General features: G+C 38.6%; 1 protein-coding gene across 5 annotated transcripts in view; it reads right to left on the reverse strand.

The window, feature by feature from the left end:
• The window catches only part of LOC126973432 (spectrin beta chain), a 152,340-nt gene that overhangs the window by 46,772 nt on the left and 87,365 nt on the right, over positions 1–18,203 (reverse strand). For all 5 annotated transcript variants that reach the window (XM_050820693.1, XM_050820694.1, XM_050820692.1 and 2 more), the window contains 18 exons: positions 17,481–17,626; positions 17,074–17,176; positions 16,024–16,097; positions 15,556–15,649; positions 15,237–15,391; positions 14,910–15,018; positions 13,780–13,970; positions 12,937–13,156; positions 12,314–12,532; positions 11,127–11,302; positions 9,588–9,690; positions 8,660–8,805; positions 7,589–7,823; positions 6,731–6,904; positions 5,224–5,424; positions 3,215–3,377; positions 2,162–2,250; positions 507–620 (listed from right to left, as the gene is read on the reverse strand). In XM_050820693.1, the coding sequence (XP_050676650.1) occupies positions 507–620; positions 2,162–2,250; positions 3,215–3,377; positions 5,224–5,424; positions 6,731–6,904; positions 7,589–7,823; positions 8,660–8,805; positions 9,588–9,690; positions 11,127–11,302; positions 12,314–12,532; positions 12,937–13,156; positions 13,780–13,970; positions 14,910–15,018; positions 15,237–15,391; positions 15,556–15,649; positions 16,024–16,097; positions 17,074–17,176; positions 17,481–17,626 (2,712 nt within the window). The remainder of the gene's footprint in view (positions 1–506; positions 621–2,161; positions 2,251–3,214; positions 3,378–5,223; positions 5,425–6,730; positions 6,905–7,588; positions 7,824–8,659; positions 8,806–9,587; positions 9,691–11,126; positions 11,303–12,313; positions 12,533–12,936; positions 13,157–13,779; positions 13,971–14,909; positions 15,019–15,236; positions 15,392–15,555; positions 15,650–16,023; positions 16,098–17,073; positions 17,177–17,480; positions 17,627–18,203) is intronic.

Genomic DNA, 18,203 nt, shown 5'->3' on the forward strand with positions numbered 1-18,203 from the left:
TGGTATCATTCAGCAAGTAATTTATGTTTTAATAACCTTTACCACACAAACGTTTTTAAAAATTCTTCTTAATTTCCTTTGAATTGAAAATTTATTCACACATTTGTTTTATACATCTTCTGGGATCATTTTATAAAATCATATATATCGCCCAATAAAAGACTTACTTACTCGACTTAACTGAGTAGTAGGCATGATAAGTTAATGTTTGTTGCAGCTACACTTTATAACGTCGATCTTGTAACCCAGTAGAATCCATATGTTCGCAAACTGTTCTGTCAACCAACTGAGGTGAACGGGTACATGCACATTATTATAATACATACAAATGACTGCGGAGATCCTATACTACTGTGCTACTTTCCACAGATCGTCCAAGTTAAGTTGATTACGTACCTATACAAAATATCTACTATAAATGATTGAAAACAGTTTTTTATTTGAGAAAGATAGAGTTTAGTTTAAATTTGAGGCAAATTGAGTAATATTTTTGCCGTGAGCCTCACCTTTTTCCTCCTCTCGTTAATGGCCGCCAGCTCATCAGCAATGCGCTGACTCTCCACATGGTTCTGCTGCAGCAGCTTGTCTCCGTGCATGTTCAGCAAGGACAGCTTCTCATCCTGACACAAACCATATCATCATCAGTGTTTAATCAAAACATTTTTAATGAGATATCAGACCACTTTTATTTCCTTAGACAATTTATACGTCAAGATAAAGCCTCTTGCTATTAGGCAGCCGATGAAAACAGGCCAGGTATATTAGTTTAGTGTACGTGACATGCTACGACTGACCCTCCCGATTTATATGGCACATTGTGTTAGTGTGCGTGCATTGCTCAGAATAGAGGTTTACTGTCAACCTCACTGGCTTTGTCATTACTGTCATGGCTTTTCTTTACATTTAGATGAAAACAGGCTAGGTTTATTACTTTAGTGTGCGTGACAAGCTACGTGTTTTCTATAATATAATAAATCTTATAATTATATTAACAATACTATGATTACATTAAATTAAAACCATCATGAGTGACGACAGGTCTAAGCAAACACTTCATAAAGTCATTTCTGTTCGCAAAATTATTGCACGAATATTAATACGCGTTGATAGTACCTACTTAGACGTAAGGGGCATGATGACAGTAGGCATTATAGAATAAATTGATTCAAATAAAATATATTATGAAATCACTCGAAGCAATGACCCAAGTTTCATATAAATATAGACATCAAAAAGATATTCAATGAATAAAAAAAGTATAAAAAACGGTACTCGGCCATGTTCGGCCACCACTTCGGAAAAGTTGAGATTTCATGAGAACTCATTGCCACTCTTTTAAATCTATTCTTAAGTTTCAGCATTTGAAAGAAAGAAAGAAAAGACTTTTATTTCAACACACACACAAATAACAAAAAGAAGAAACTTAAAAATATACAAATATAAAAACATGTGGTGTTTAAAAAGGAGCCACTCAGCATATTGTGTTTCAACCCAAGTGTGCTGCAACGCTGATCTTCTGTGACCCCCGCGTGATATTTCACATTATATATATGTATGTAAAGTGATGCACCAAAATTACTAAAACATTTTGTTTAGTACGTTAAAAAAAGTAATGGACCATAAAATATACTCAATAGAGTAAAAAGTGCAGTAGATGTATCAATCCGCCTACAGTATAAATAATTAAAGGTTTTTAAGAGAGCAAATATATTGTTAAAGTATAATGTTTTATCTGTGCACAATTACAAATTACGCACCTTCCAATTTTTCCTTTTTGACGTAATATTTTCTATTGCTCTCTACCCCGTGATACTTTGAATGGCGGTGTACGAATTCATTTAACTCTAAATTTTATCCTAATAAAGTATCAATCCTTAAAATATCAGCAAAACTTACTTAATCATAACATCTTTATATATTTATATCTACTAATAGCTTATATTATCTATATTGATAAAAAATCCCGAAGACAAGAGAAACCAGGAACCACAAACACCGCTCGTTCACGAGCATGACACATGGACCAGCTATCGCTCCGATTTGGTATGTCCAATTAACCTCTCTAATTGTGGTTTAATTTAATTACGCTATGGATTGATATACAGTTAAATTCACTTTTAGTGCTGATGACGTCATCAAACATAATATCTATATCGTATACCTGTGTAACCAAAAGTTTCTCGAACGCCTCGTGTTTCTTCAACAGGTTGTCGACCTCCTCGACGCTCAGCGTGGGCGATATTTCCGTACCTGTAGCCGAATATTTGTTAGAAATATAGGATATTTTATTTACTAATTATTTATTATCTGACCGATATAGAAATAGATCGTTTTTGGATCTCTCATATATGTCGGTTCACGTCTACAGATTTTGAAGAGAATTAATTACATGATTTCAGTAATAAAATAAAATAACAGTATTTTTACTGAATCTACTTCGATTTACGCGCAAAATGCACGTAGGTGTTATGGTGGCCGATAGTGACGTCACGCTTCAGAGATAAATGATGACATAAACCGGACTGAGGCGGTGAAGATGATGGAGCAGTGACGTCATAAATGTTTCAATCAAGATGGCCGACTGACTTAATTTATACTCTAATTTAATTGAATCCTTTTAAGCTTAATATTTATATTCTTTCATTGATACTGTCATCATCTACATGGATGATATCTTTCCAACTACATATCCCGCTCCAAGAAGTTCCATCTTTCACCGTTGAGCAAAAGGCGTTTGGCGTCAGACCTGTAATTATTTGGTTAAAATAGCAAATGGAACGATAGACTGCCCTGAATTACTTAGTAAATTAAATTGTTTTACAAATAAAACACTTTTAAGAAGACCGAATCGTCTTCACTTTCTCTTCGTACGGTGCGGTACGAAGCTGCCGTACGAAGCGTACGGTGTACGGTTAATAGTAATAAAGAAATTTATTACGTTATAAGGGCTTGCAGATCGAATAATAATTTGTGTTCAAAAACTGATGTAGATTTATTCGACAATTCAATTTTACAATTTAAAAGTACAGTCCATAATATGTTCTTTTCTCAAATTAATTAGAACTTCTGTTTTTTATGATCCCCTGTTATGTATAATATCTTTATTTTGTAATAAGCTAGTTGGTTTAAGTTGTATGTTTTCCAATTATTATAAAAAATAAAAATCATTATATTATAAGTGATACTAATTAACAGTATATATGTGACATCGTACCCAGAGCAGCCTCCTGTGCGCTACACAGGTCGTGCAGCTGCTTGGCGTCTCGCAGGAAGCAGTGCCAGTCGATGAGCTGGTCCAGCGCCACCTGGCGAGCTGCCCAGGCCGCGTGAAGCCGCCCGCGCTCCTCCATCAGGGCTGCGCACCGCTCCTCAATCTCCTGGAAACAATGTACAACATACAGAATAACCAGAGAGTTAAGTCTACTACCGAAGAATAGTACAAGTATACCGCAAAATCAAATAAAGAAATAGGGATTCTTGCGGCCAAACAATAAGGTGTAATTCAGGTCGCACAGCGCTATTAAACTTCATTTTTCACCTAGAAGTTGCCTCTCTTTCTATTGCGTGACTCTTACCTCTTCTGACGACATTAGGGTTGACTGCTTTACGTTAAACTGTACCAAGCTAATATAAGGTCATCTTATATATCAAAGCACACAATCTCAATAGTATATTACTCCATTTTTGTACAATTCCTGGGGTCCTGGGGTTGTAGAAGCATACACATGAAAGACTCACTGACTTGATCAAGAAGAGTATGAGGTAGGCATAACAAGTTTATGTTTGTCCTTGATATTATAATGACTATCACTATTTCTGGAAAATTCAATAGGACGTATCAATTACCATCAGCTGAACGCCCTGCTCGTGTCTTTCCTTGTTTTCATAAAAAAATTCATAATATAAATGTTTGCACCTACCATAAATCAAACCCGGGACCTCTGGCTCAGTGCGTAGGATCACTAACCGCTAACCTATATATATTTGTATGTTGTGTATATGGGCACAAATCGCCACCTACCGGCTATAGTTCGAAACTATTGATATTAATTATGTTTGATTTTGTAGTTATAGTGAATATATTATTATCATAGAAATATCTGAAATATATAAGATTTAAATATAAATAGTTATTTCGAAACATAAGACCGTTATTTATTAAGGGCTGATATTTAATTATTTTACAGGAGAATTATTTTTCAGTATCTAATTTTATTTGTTTGTTTTAAAAGAAGTTGTATCTACTATATCTCTTTTATCTATTGTAAGAAAGCTATAAAAGTGGTTGTTTATATGTAAAGACTGTTCAGTTCAAGTTCAGTTCTATGCTAGCATTTGTGAGTGAATGGACTGAGTAATTCTTAGTGTGTTATTTCAACGTGATGGATCGAGAAAACCCTGGCGTAACGCCGACATGTACATACCTGCGACGTGTATATACCTGCGACATGTACATACCTGCGACGTGTACATACCTGCGACCTGTACATACCTGCGACATGTACATACCTGCGACATGTACTTACCTGCGACATGTACATACCTGCGACGTGTACATACCTGCGACATGTACATACCTGCGACATGTACATACCTGCGACATGTACATACCTGCGACGTGTACATACCTGGGATATGTACATACCTGCGACATGTACATACCTGCGACGTGTACATACCTGCGACGTGTACATACCTGCGACATGTACATACCTGGGATATGTACATACCTGCGACATGTACATACCTGGGATATGTACATACCTGCGACATGTACATACCTACGACATGTACATACCTACGACATGTACATACCTGCGACATGTACATACCTGCGACGTGTACATACCTGCGACCTGTACATACCTGCGACATGTACATACCTGCGACATGTACTTACCTGCGACATGTACATACCTGCGACGTGTACATACCTGCGACATGTACATACCTGCGACATGTACATACCTGCGACATGTACATACCTGCGACGTGTACATACCTGGGATATGTACATACCTGCGACATGTACATACCTGCGACGTGTACATACCTGCGACATGTACATACCTGGGATATGTACATACCTGCGACATGTACATACCTGGGATATGTACATACCTGCGACATGTACATACCTACGACATGTACATACCTACGACATGTACATACCTGCGACATGTACATACCTACGACATGTACATACCTACGACATGTACATACCTGCGCGTTGGGATGTCCGTCGCTGACGAGCGCGTGTCCGTGCTCCAGCGCGTTGCGGAACGTGTCGTCGCGCGCGTCGATCTCCGCGCGCAGGGCGTCGTGGTGCGCGCGCTGCGCCTGCGCCCCGCTGCCGGACGCGGCGCCCACACTCGCCGACATCTCGCTACGGAGCGCCGTCGACCACGACATCACGTCCCGGATCTGTCATCACAACACCATTTATTTCACGGACGACTAAAAAAAAGGACTCCGCGCCGTGATATTAGCAAGTGAAGCACGGTTATGCTGGTGTGTGTGCAGTTACGGGGGATACTAGTTACACAATTTTTTCTCCCTTAAATGAACTTTTTTCACTTTTTCATAATGCACGACGGCATTTTAAAAATATTTTATTGAGACGCAAACTGATCTGTCACAGACGATGACAATTCTCACAATGGCCGCTCATCGGCCTGTAGTAGTGTAAGTGTGTGCGTGGGGATATGTATTTACACGTTAATCGGCTTGTTTTGGTGCTACACTGTAATATAAGGTGACACGGAGTGCTTATTTTTTCACTAGTCCGTGCATTTATTTATACCATCTATCTTTATCAATACATCACCAAACGCGTTCAGGGGTAGATTGACGAGGCGTTGGATGAGTGCTAAATACCTGAATACTATAATTTCCATTCATTATGTCTTCGTATATCTATATACGTTTTTGTATTACTTCTTGATGTTTTCGTTTCTTGTTCTTTATTTGTAACACGCTTATAGTTTCTTAGATGCGAAAACTGTCAATGGTAAATAGATATATACTTTTTTAACCTATCAATAATATGTACTACTGTTAGTTTTCCTAAGAAACAAATAAAATAGTAAGGCCAACGAGACGAGATAAATAATGTAAACAAACGTTACAGTTTCAGGGGTTCAAAATATTTTTATCGATATCTTTGAATATTGATTTGTAAATACACTAAATACAAACGTTAATTTCAAGATACATGTTTTAAAAAATTATTGTATCCTGTATATTTTTGGATTATCTGAAAGAGATCGCTTTAAGCGATATGACCGCCCATTACGTACCTCAGACTGTAATTAGCTTAAGATCTTTTATACAAATTATTATTTTTAAGTCTGTATGGTATGCAATATGTCTATCTATCTATTTAAATACGAAAACGAAAAAAAAAGAATCACTTCGAACGTAATCCAAACAGGAATGAACTACTTCACAAAATGGCGGACCAAATGTTGATAACTGTGGTACTAACTGCTTTCCTGTACCATGACACTATCGTCGACCAACTGACGCCATTACAGTGTACGAGTGATAGGGACAGAGATAAAAATCGCTCGCTATAGAAATGTAACTCAGTAACGGTCCGTTTGTTTACATTCTGTATCTCCTCTCGCTGGCCTTAATATTCTTCACCTTTAAGAATCCTATGCCAGATTTTTACGTACTTAAAGACAATTGCACTTGTTAACTAAATCGCTTGTAATTAAAAAGTTACCTCAGACAGCAGTTGCTGCAACTGGTGATGATGATGCAGCACCGTCTTCCTTCTGTCCGCAGCAGCTCGCAAGGAGTTCCAGGCTTCAGTGAGCGCTCGTTGGCGGAGCGCGATCTGCTGCTCGTTGCCGCCGGGACACAACTTTTGGAGACGAGAGCCTTCTTCTTGCAACACCTGGAGACAAAGAGCTATTTGAAATGTGCCTTATATATTATAAAAGCTTCTCAGAGGCCTTATTTATTTTTTCTTATAACTTTTTAATAGATTTTTTAAATATTAAAGTGGGCAAAGGCTCATCTGACTTAACATCTTATATCTCAAGGCGACGAGCGAAATTATAATGCCGCTCAGAATTTTTGGGTTTTTAAGAATCATGAGCGGCACTTGGGCACTAAGGGGCAGGGTGTATCAATTACAATCAGCTGAACGTCCTGCTCGTCTCGTCCCGTATTGTCATAAAGATATGTGAAAAACCATCTAATCATATACATTAGCTTGATTCATCGACATTCTTAGAGATGTGAGGTCAATCTCTGCATCTCCTACCGTATATAACACGGGAAGAGTTCGAAGAAGTTGTTCAATTTAATTCCAATACATCTATAATCATCTTCCTAACGGCTGCAGATCTTTCTTAACCGCGATTACGACTAAGTCCAACAAGTGTTACCGCTGTTAATATTAGGAAATTGACATTGACGTACCAAAAATAACCAGATTCACAATCACGCTCAAATATTGTCAGTAGCAAAACTCTGCCTAACGTATATTAGGTCCTTTAAATTGATTCCACTATGTGGTCCTGAAAAATATGGTCTAGAGACGGACATCAAAGTGGTGCTGTGGTATGGAACTCACCTGCATCTGAGCATCGATTGCGAGTAAGTCATTCTCAGCGGTGTGGTGGTCTCTGATGAGAGCCTCGGCAGCTCGCAGGTCTCGTGGTGGAGGCGGGTCAGCCAGCTTGGCTCTGCGGTCGGCAGCCATGGCCAGCAGCTCGCTGGCGTCCCGGTGGAAGCGGTGGATCTCACCAGCCGCGTGGAGCCTCCTGCCGCGAGACTCGATCTGTTCCACCAGGCGCTGCCACGACTCTCTGTACAACATACAACGGCTCCTTTTGGTAACAGTATATTCAATATACTCTATTAAATAAGAACATCAAAGAAGAAGATAAAAGCGAAAATGTAATGTAAGAAAGAAAAGTAAACAACATATGAATAGCCAAAGCCTAGTAAAATCAGCAGGAAAAAACTGGATCAACATTGCTCAGGATGAAGAAAAATGGAAAAACATGGAGGAGGCTTTTCCCTAAAAATACAACAATACAAACAACTGTAAACTAACTTACCTTAATCTATTTTATTTAAACACACCTAAAATGTACACTAAAGAAAACATGTAATAAAACCATCATTAGCTGACCAAACTGAAATATTACAACATTTAAACATTAAATTAAGGAATATTTAATGACGAAGAAATATTATTCAATTAAAGAGTATTAGAGTATTATTATATTATTTATTGAGTATTATTAATACTTCAGCGTATTTAGTGTATTCTAACTCATTTATCACGGGTAGCGTTCCGAAGAGCTGTTTAACCTGATTACTGTCGCCGAATTCCATTCTCGCAGGACGTAGGTAGGTACGTAGGTTCTCCACAGAGCGATTTTCAAGGAAATTTCTTCCATGTACGACAAAGCTATGGATGAGCTTCCTTGTGCGTTGTTTCCGGTACGATACGACATAGATACTTTCAAAAAGCGGGTACACCTTTTAAAACGCCGACAACGCTCCTGAGATTCGTCTAGTGTTACAAGAGAGTGGGGCGATAGTGATCACTTAACATAAAGTGGTCCCGTTCGCTCGTTTGTCCTCCTTTTCCATAAAAAAAAGCGTAAAATCTTATAGAGCAAACTCAAGTTACCCGAGCGCCTCCTGCCGCTTCTCTATATCACCGATGTAGGGGCTGTTGGAAGCTAGCAGCTTCTTAGCCAGCTCCTCACACTGGCTGAACCGCTCAGCGCCGCTCTCAACCCTGTGCCGGAGCTCCTCGAATTTCGATCTTAGCACCTGCGACATATAGCATGTTATTGTGTAAGTGGTTTTCAAATACTAAGCGTTTTGGCTCAATTTTAATAAAGGGTAGAAAAGTTAACGGTTCCTATGAGGGACCTGCTTACAGCTGTGCTGGCAATCACAGTTTCTCCTGAGCGGGCAATTTATTTCTCTTTCAATAAATATGAAATAAATTTTTGACGCACAGTTTGACAGTTCTGAAGAGAGAAAACCAAAAAAATATTTGAACTGATTTAATTTCAAAACATTTCATAATTATTAACAAAAAGATATTTTAAATTTTGGTTTTAAATTATGTACATATGCATATGTTTAGGTGAAGCGAATATAAATTAAAGATAGAAAATAAGTTTTATGTTAGTTATTATTTTATTTAGTAGTATGTTTCCCTCTTAGGGTGAAGGGCTTCGTCCATATTCTTTCATATACGGTATTTGCCCAATATAAGCCAGTGTTTTATAGTCCACACTACAGGATGTTAGTGTGACCAGTAATCAAATAAGAATTATCCAATATTTTGGTATTAAACACTCCCATACATTTAGTATGAGATTAGTAAAAGTTCTTTGTATCGTACAGCAAGGATGTCACTTAAAATATAAATTTTTGTACTTACTAAGAAATAAATATTATTTAATTAAAGACAGTTTAATTACTTTATTAGGCTAGTAAACAGTTTAGTTTCTATTAATCTCAGAACTAAGCTTTAATAACCTTTTAAAATAAGAGAAAGAAAATTTTTCTACTAATAACGATTACATTGTGTATACACCCACCAATAAATGTTCATAGTCCTGTCCATAGTCCTCGCTTGAGGCAGCGGCATACTGCTCCTGGATCCAGCTTTCTAACTCTGCGCTCTCCGCCAAGTACTCGTGTCTGGATATAAGAGAAACATTTCAAACTTTGTAAATATAAATTTAAAAACTAGTGATACATACTCAAAATAATAACAAATGTAGAAATTACTAAATATATTATATGAGCTAATGTCCCTCACTCGTCGCAGAAATGTATAAAGCCACTTTTATGTACAGTAATATGTACTTTAAGACATAAGTCTAAATAATTAACTGTAAAATATAATAGAAAACAAGCGTGTGTTTGAAAATAAAAAGTCGTTTTGAAAAGGTCGCGGAGTGTTTTGGATGCATGACTGTTTTCTAATGCTCTTTTGCCCTAGCAAGTTGTCTGAGATCTACGGTGTCAACTTACGGGCTCGGTGTATTACATTTGATGTTGCATTAGATATTCATATTTCTTTACGAATACATATAAAGAGCTGGTGTATAGATAACTCTATTATAAAAGGAAATAGCGTATTTTTTAAAGGTACTACCGATGATACATAATATATTTAAAAATTTTGGCGATTTAAGATGGAGCAATTATATTTTAGTGCCAGATGAGGTGTTGTATATGGACCCCTCTTCTCCTGACATATTCTACAGTATAGTAATAGCGTTCGCAGGAAACACCCGATCAACAGCTTGTATAGACGGACTTTTAATATTTTTTTTTTACTCTCTCTCTCTAATAGATCATTAATTAATAAATGTCAAAACGTAGAATTTTCAATTTTTTACAAATTCTAATCAAATCGGTTTGTTTTATCTGTAAGTTACAAACAATATTTGACACAGATCCACACACAAACAGACTCATCCGAAGTACACTATTTGATTTTCTCATCTATTGGTAACTATGGAATGTATATTGGTTGCCTGCAGGACAGGCTATGCCTTCTGTGGATACCAAGTATTCTGTAAAATGCGATAGTGCTTCTATGTAAATAAAAAAAAATAAAAAACCTGCTAACACAAGTGAAAACTTAGAATTTAGTATTATAATTTGAAAGTTCATAATGTTTAAAAACAATTAAATTATCAATTTCAATTTATTTAATTTTTCTTTTCAGTAATATATTATTCAAACAAAAACAATCGTTGAACAATGCACATTACATGCACATAAAACTATTAACTAAATCCATTCAATTTAATTTATAAGATATACACAGCACTAATGTTGGACAATACGTCGGCTGTTTAGCTACAGATATACTGCTATAAGCATTTCGTGACATGATCTCACGAGATTTACTTATCCAAAAAGCGTCTAACTGTGTATATATTATTGTTTTTTATTCCTTATTAATCGTGTGCGCCAGTCATAAGCATGTCGGTGACGCGAGTCCATATGATTTTCTAATACCAAAAAGTGCCCAACGCGGCTAAAAAAGTTTTCCGTTCAATAAAACAATGATTGGTCTCTTTCCTTTAAAATAAAGTACAGTTACGATTAGGTCAGCTCACCTGCAGACGCTCTCGACGAGCGCGGCCTGGCGCAGTGCCGCGCTACGCTGGAGCCTGGCGAGGGTCGCCGAGAGCGCGCCGTGTCTGTCCACGAGGCTGGGGTCCGACTGCGCATGCGCCGCGTGGCCCATCTCAGCGATGATGGCCGCGTACGTGTCCAGTTCTAACTCTACCGCCTGCGATCAAAAAGTGAAAACGCATTTTTACGGATAAATGTCTGTCAGGGCGGTAGAAAGAGATTAAGGCTCCTTCCTTTGAAGGAGGACAAACGAGCGTACGGGTCACCTGGTGTTAAGTGATCGTCGCCGCTCACAATATCTTGCACCACCAGAGAAATCACTGGAGCGTTGCCGGCCTTTAAGGAAGATGTACGCGCTTTTTTGAAGGTACCCATGTCTACCGTCCCGAAAAATCACACAGGGAAGGTCATTCCATATCTTGGTGGTACGTGGAAGAAACTTCCTTGAAAACCGCTTTGTGGAGAAACGCCACACATCCAGATGGTGGGGATGATATCCTAATTTGTGACATGTCGTGCGAAGGTGCAATTAGGCGGTACTTTTTTTTATATAAGAGGGGCAAATGGGCAAGAGGCTCACAGGAACAGGAAGTTGTGACGTCATGGACATCCGCAACACCAGGGTTCAAGAGGTGCGTTGCCGGCCGTTAAGGTGAGTATGATCTGTGCTTGAAGGTCTCTGAGTCATATCGCTTCGGAAAAGCTGCAGCCAGTAATCGATTCTCCAAAGTGGCTCTGCGAAGCAAAAAGTCTTCGCCAAACGCGTGATTGTAGAATGCCGGACGTCAACATGATGCGGATGGAATTTAGCGTACAACGTAATGTCCGGTGGTGGAATTCGGCTGCTGGTATCAATCCGGACGATCGATCCCAAGCTGCGCTCATCCAACCTATTCCAGCGATCCTGACCAGATCATCGGTCCATCTTGTGGCGGGCCTACCAACCCTGCGTCTTCCAGTATGTGGTCGCCATTCGAAGAATTTACTGCCTCAACGCCCATCTATTCATCGAGCCATGTGCCCTGTCCACTGCCACTTCAGTTTAGAAAATGGCTATGTCAGTGACTTAAGTTCTCCTACGGATCTCCTCATTTCGGATTCGATCTCGAACCATTCAATCAGGTAAATTAAATCTTCCTACAAAACACTAATAAAATTACTTGAATACCTTGTGTCTGGTTAGCAGCTGCGTAGCTCTGTGCCTGTCGTTGCCCACATCGCAGCTGGCCAGCTCCGCAGCCTTGTCGGCCAGCCACGAGTCCACTTCCAGCGCATCGTGCATGAACTGCTGCGCCTTGAGAGCGTTCTCCAAGCGTACAGCACGCTCTTCCGCCGCGGTCGACACGTCTGAGTACGCTCTCTCAAGCTCTTTGCAGAGTTGCTTGATCTGAATAAAGTCTCATAGTTATATTTTTCAGGCAAGCATCCTGAATCGTTAATTTTGATACAAGTAAAAACTTAGTCTCATATTTTTAGGATAAATAAGATAAATCTCATCACATTAATGATACTTATCGTAATAAAACAGCAAAAAAAATCACAATATGTAGTCAGATGTTATCTATATAATCTATAGATATACTTAGCCTTTTAAAGTACTTGGATGTAATAGTCAAATAATACCGACATATAACAGTGACAAGATGAATACCTCTTAATATGTTATTAATACCTCCTAATATGTTTCAAGTATTCATTCTGTTTTCAATGTGAAAATATTTTAGTCAAAAGTTTTCACTTGATCCAGGGCTTAATGTACTCTGTCTAAATACGAAAGAAATTATATGAGACCTTCTCAGCCTGCGGATGATCGGGAACCTCCCTGCCTTTCTGCAGCACTTTCGTGACGATGGGGCGCCTGCCATCCAGTTCGCTGCGCAGCTTGGCGTGCTTCTTCTGAGCGGATTGCGCGGCGTGAAGGTCTTGAGGCAGAGCTGTAGACGAGGCGGTGGCGCGACGTTCTTCTACCCACGCGATCTCGCCTGACACCTCCGCAGCCAGCTTGTGCAGTCTATCGATAAATGTAAATATTATAAAAGAAATTCTGTAATCGTAACCGACAAACTTTCATATTTATTTTCAAAATGATTCGGACGCCGATCCACGGATATAGCAACAAATAATAATCGGGCAAGCACGCGTGGCCAGTATAAATATTGTAAATAACAAATAAAATAAATATGTAGTTAAACAAATAAACAGAAGTTTATTCATAAAACATTATTTCTCTAACAAACTTTCTTAATTTATTCTTAAATTGCGGCACATGTGACTTAGGTACTAAACAAGAAATTAAAGTTTTAAATTATCACATACACCTCGTAAGGCAGGGCAATAAACAGAGAGCAGAGGGTTTTTTCCAAGAGTAACTTTTTAAAGGAGCTTATGAAAAAAGTCTCAGTAGTGCAGGAGTGGGTCGAAACATTAACGAATCAATATTAATAAAAAAACACAATATGCCAGTTATATGTCTGACAATGAACAAAAAAATAATAATAACATAAATAATATACTGTCGTCTGAATATTAAAATGCTTTGTAACGAAAAAGGAAGGTAAAAACAATTAACAAACTAAATCCACTCCTTATATTCTAGAAGACGCGTCAAATATCAAAAGCTACTCTAAAACTTACAGCAGGCTGTCATCGAGGCCGCGACGTCGAGCTACGGCACGCGGCCTCAGGTCAGTGACGGCGCGGCTCAGACCGGCGCACTCCCTCTGAATCGCCGCGCCGTCGAAGTGGCCGCTGGACACGAGGTCCGCACCTTGCGCCCCCAGCGACTCCGCACGCTGCTCTATCTGATTCAGCTCTTGTTCCAGCGCCTGAAGCAAAACGATTAAGATGGTACGTACATGCGTACGTACGAAAAGGGGTGCATCCGCTCCCCATTTCCCCCAAAAGAAGAACCAATAAAAAAAAGAAGTAGACAGCAGGGACCACCCACTCCAACCATAAAAGCCCCCCATCTCCACGGGCCAAACAAAACGATTAATATTGTATTGAATTACGTAAATGGGACCATCGCCCCTCCATCTCCCCCAAAAGACGAACCAATAAAAATTAGAAGACAGGAGGGATCATCTGTTTCCAACTCCAAAGCCCGCGTATCTCCATCGAGGGCACCTGAACCCTGCTGCAGGGGACAATAAGCCCTGAACAGCATTCCCACGATAAAACGATATATGGCTTAATTATGTATTTTGGAGTATCTAATAGTATTTCTTTTCAATCCATCATGATTTGGAGCAATATTTAATGTGATATTTTACGTTAAGTTCACGATGAGTCCAGCAATAGTCCACGCAAAAGAACTCTAAATAAGAAAGGAGAGAGTATATTATGTAATACTAAGATATCATGTAATTTTAACAGTGTAAAATTGTAATGATAGAAGTGTTTCAAACTCAATTAAATTTTAGGATTGTTTTAGTATGCAACTCTTACATACAAATTCGTACTTTACATGACAGCTAATACATATTGTGTGTGTGAAAAGGGATGGGTTTAGGGGTAGAATGGTATACAGTTGCGATGGACTTATCTCGAAAATTACGTATTGAAAACACTACACATGAATAAACGGATATTTTAACTATGGTTATTAAATAATGGATATTTAGACTAGCCCGGTTTATGGTTAAACGTACTGATTTCCAGAGTATACATCACAGTGTAGAATTTTATATCTACTAAGCAAAATTGGTAATACAATCAGGTTTTATGGACTTATATCGATGAATACGTTTTCAAAACATGTTTACCTGGTGCTGAGTCAGGAGACGCTTGCAGCTCCTCAAGTCAGTACCAATGTCTTCGCTGTTCAGCGCTCTCTCTAGGTCGTTTAAGCGAGCCTTCGCATCTTCGACGCCGCTGCAATTTGAATATTTTAATGCTAAATTAAATTATTGTATAAAAGGTTAAAATTAACACCTACTAACCAAATTTTATAAAAAATATATTCCATTTTCTCTATTTTAAGCTAACAAAAAAAATGTGGAACGCTCAAAAAGTAGTAGTTACAAAAACATCCACTAGATGGCGTGGATTTACAAAAGATTCCATGAAGCTTATTTTGACTCGAGCCATACCGCCTGTGCTGTTTCTGCTGCGATGCTTGCCGCAGCTTGCTGCCCTTGTCTCTTGACGCTGCCACCAATTGCTCCCAGCCCTGCTGCAGTTGTTCCAGACGCGAGGATATATCCTTCGCGCGACCCGGATCCGATTTCTGAAGTGACTGGCCAATCTAAAGAAAAAAAATATAAGTTTTATTACGCTAATATTACAGCAGCAAAACTATTTGTATAAATTCCCAAAATGGCACATGCCACCAGGTTGCGAGTTTGCCAAAAATATACATTAAGTGGTCTATTTAGCGTCGAAAGACCACATATTAAAATCCAAACTTACGCTCTCCACGTTTCTGAGTTGTTTCTCGTTGGCCTGAAGTTCCCTCTCAAAGGCCTCGTGCTTCTGCAGCTTACGTTCCAAATTGGCAAGCTCTCTGAAATGTGGAATTAACTCGTTATCATATACACAAAATGAAGCGACTTTTTAACTAACATAGGTCTAATTAAGGGCCATTGCTTTCGAAAGCCACATAAGAAAATAGATCTCATATAAATCCACCGATTTTACATAATACAGTAGCCAATAGCGATTGATTACGATTCTAGGTGGTCGGGTTCAAAAGCATTTAGGTTCAAATATTTCCATAGAGTTACAATGAAAATGAGGTTTGTTCACTACAACGTGCCTAATGAGAGCATTTTTTCAAAGTTGTAACTACCATCGCATATGCTTAACTAGGCATGCATACACGTCGTCATTTCATTATATTATAATATGTATGACAAACTGTGTTACTATTTAACTGACCTGTAGCTCTGGTCGTTGGCTGTTCGAGTTTTGTCGTTGATCCAAGACTGCAGTTCCTCCGTCGACGCGACGAACTGTGACAATATAATTAATTTAAATAAGTTCGTTAAGTTGCACTTTTTTATGATAATAAGGGACGAGACGACCAGGACGTTCAGCTGATGGTAATCGATACAGTGCTGCTCAGGATTCTTGAAAAAGGCAAAAAATCTGAGAGGATCTACAACTGCGCTCGTCTCTACAATGCGCTCGTCTCTACAACTGCGCTCGTCACCTTGAAACATAAGATGAGAGCCTCATTTGGCCAGTAATGTCACTAGCTACGGCGCCCATCAGATTGAAACACAATATTGCTTACACATTACTGCTTCACGGCACAAAAAAGCGCCGTTGTAGTACCCATAATTTAGCCGGCATCCTGTACATAAGAGCCTTCCACTGCTAGACTCTTTTCATAGTCACGTTTGTGACGAATATGTGTTCGTCAACAGCTCCAAAAATTATATTTTATTTTAATAACAATTTGGTTTTAAATCTTTATTATTAAACAGTTTATAATACTATTCCGTGTTATCCCTCACTTTTGAGATTAAATATATACATTTAATTTGTACCAAAATTCATGAACTCGAAAGTTCACCTGTCGGGTTCCGGCCGAGCTGGCTTTCTGGTTTCAGTTACCAACGGAGCCAACCGTCCGAGTGACGTATCCACCGTAAATGTTGGATATGTCTTGTTCAATTGTCAGGTTGTGGCTCCATCTATATATCTACTTTACAGGTCATAATCTGCTCAACCCCAAAATTTGCATATAAGAAAATTGACTGGAGATGTCGCTCTTTTAAATCTATACAGTTTATTTTTTTTTAAATCGGAACTCGAGAGGCGCGGCTTCGAGACCCGCATCGCCCATAGCTTTTGGTGCAAATTAAATTTGTAAATCATTATTTCCTAAGACAAAATCTTGAGAATATAAGTAAAATTAAATAAATAAAAAGGTTAATATTAATGTTACAATATGATTAAACTATACGTTTATTAAAAGGTTACCTGTTGATGAGCAAGGTTCGCGAGCAATGCTCGCCTGCGTTCGCCGAATGCCTGGCGCACTTTGTCGCGACGCTGAAGCACTGCAGTTCGGCGTGCAAGGATACTGCAATAAGAATAATATATACATGATGTCCTATTAGATCCATTACAGATTTACATCTGAAATAAAATTCAAAAATACACAGAGACTTTTGAAGTGAAAAGTTCTTAAGCGTTATAACTGTAAATGTAACTTTTACGCACAAGCTTATGTAAAAATAAACTAACAATTACATACGTTTGTTTTCAATTTTTTAGTCGTTTCTATATTTGAAACTAAACAGATGTTTCAAGTTCGAAGTTTAACTTTCTGTCTTGCAAGTAATAATAGCTCCGTGTCAACTCGCTATAACATAAATCATACATACTGTGGCACGGCGTAATGCTCGGGGCGTTGTTCGGCGAGCGCGGCCGCCTTCTGTGCGAATGTGTTCACACGCTCGTCCTGCGCGGAAAAACGTGCCTCCGCTTCCTCCTGCCGCTTCACCAATGTCTCGGCTTCGTCCACCGAAGACTGTACACAAAAAGACAAATATAATTGATCCATTAATGTAAAAGAATTACACATTATTTCCACACACGATCAAATTATCGCTCTTTTAATTTATTGAATTAGGCGTTATTTTGCGGAAATCCATAATTATTCAAATGTTGTCAGCCTTATTGAGTGTAAGTTCCGCTAAGATTCGTTTTCAATCAATTTGACACGTATTTCGTCTCTACACGAGGCATACTCCGGAAATGTTGACTCTCCAAATTCTGGCACGAGACTGAAAGATGAATCTTAGCGGAATTTACACTCAAGAAGGCTCACAACATATGAATAAGCGCTCTTTTATATAAACTTCAGCATTAGTACATACTGAAAAACATTAACAAATTTTAATAAATTAAAGTATTAGTAGTAGTAATACGTTCACGATGAACGATCGACTAGTCACTACAAGCAGCGCCCGTTCACATTTGTAAACTTGAAATTTGTGATTTGACAAGCAATTCTTAACGGTTAAAGGTCATTGACCGATATTCTTACTGCTCTGCGACATTAGACACTAACCCCACGAGCGAGTGCATTGCGACGAGTTCGCACT

Source organism: Leptidea sinapis, chromosome 29 (assembly GCF_905404315.1).
Source record: "Leptidea sinapis chromosome 29, ilLepSina1.1, whole genome shotgun sequence".
NCBI classification, from domain to species: Eukaryota; Metazoa; Arthropoda; class Insecta; order Lepidoptera; family Pieridae; genus Leptidea; species Leptidea sinapis.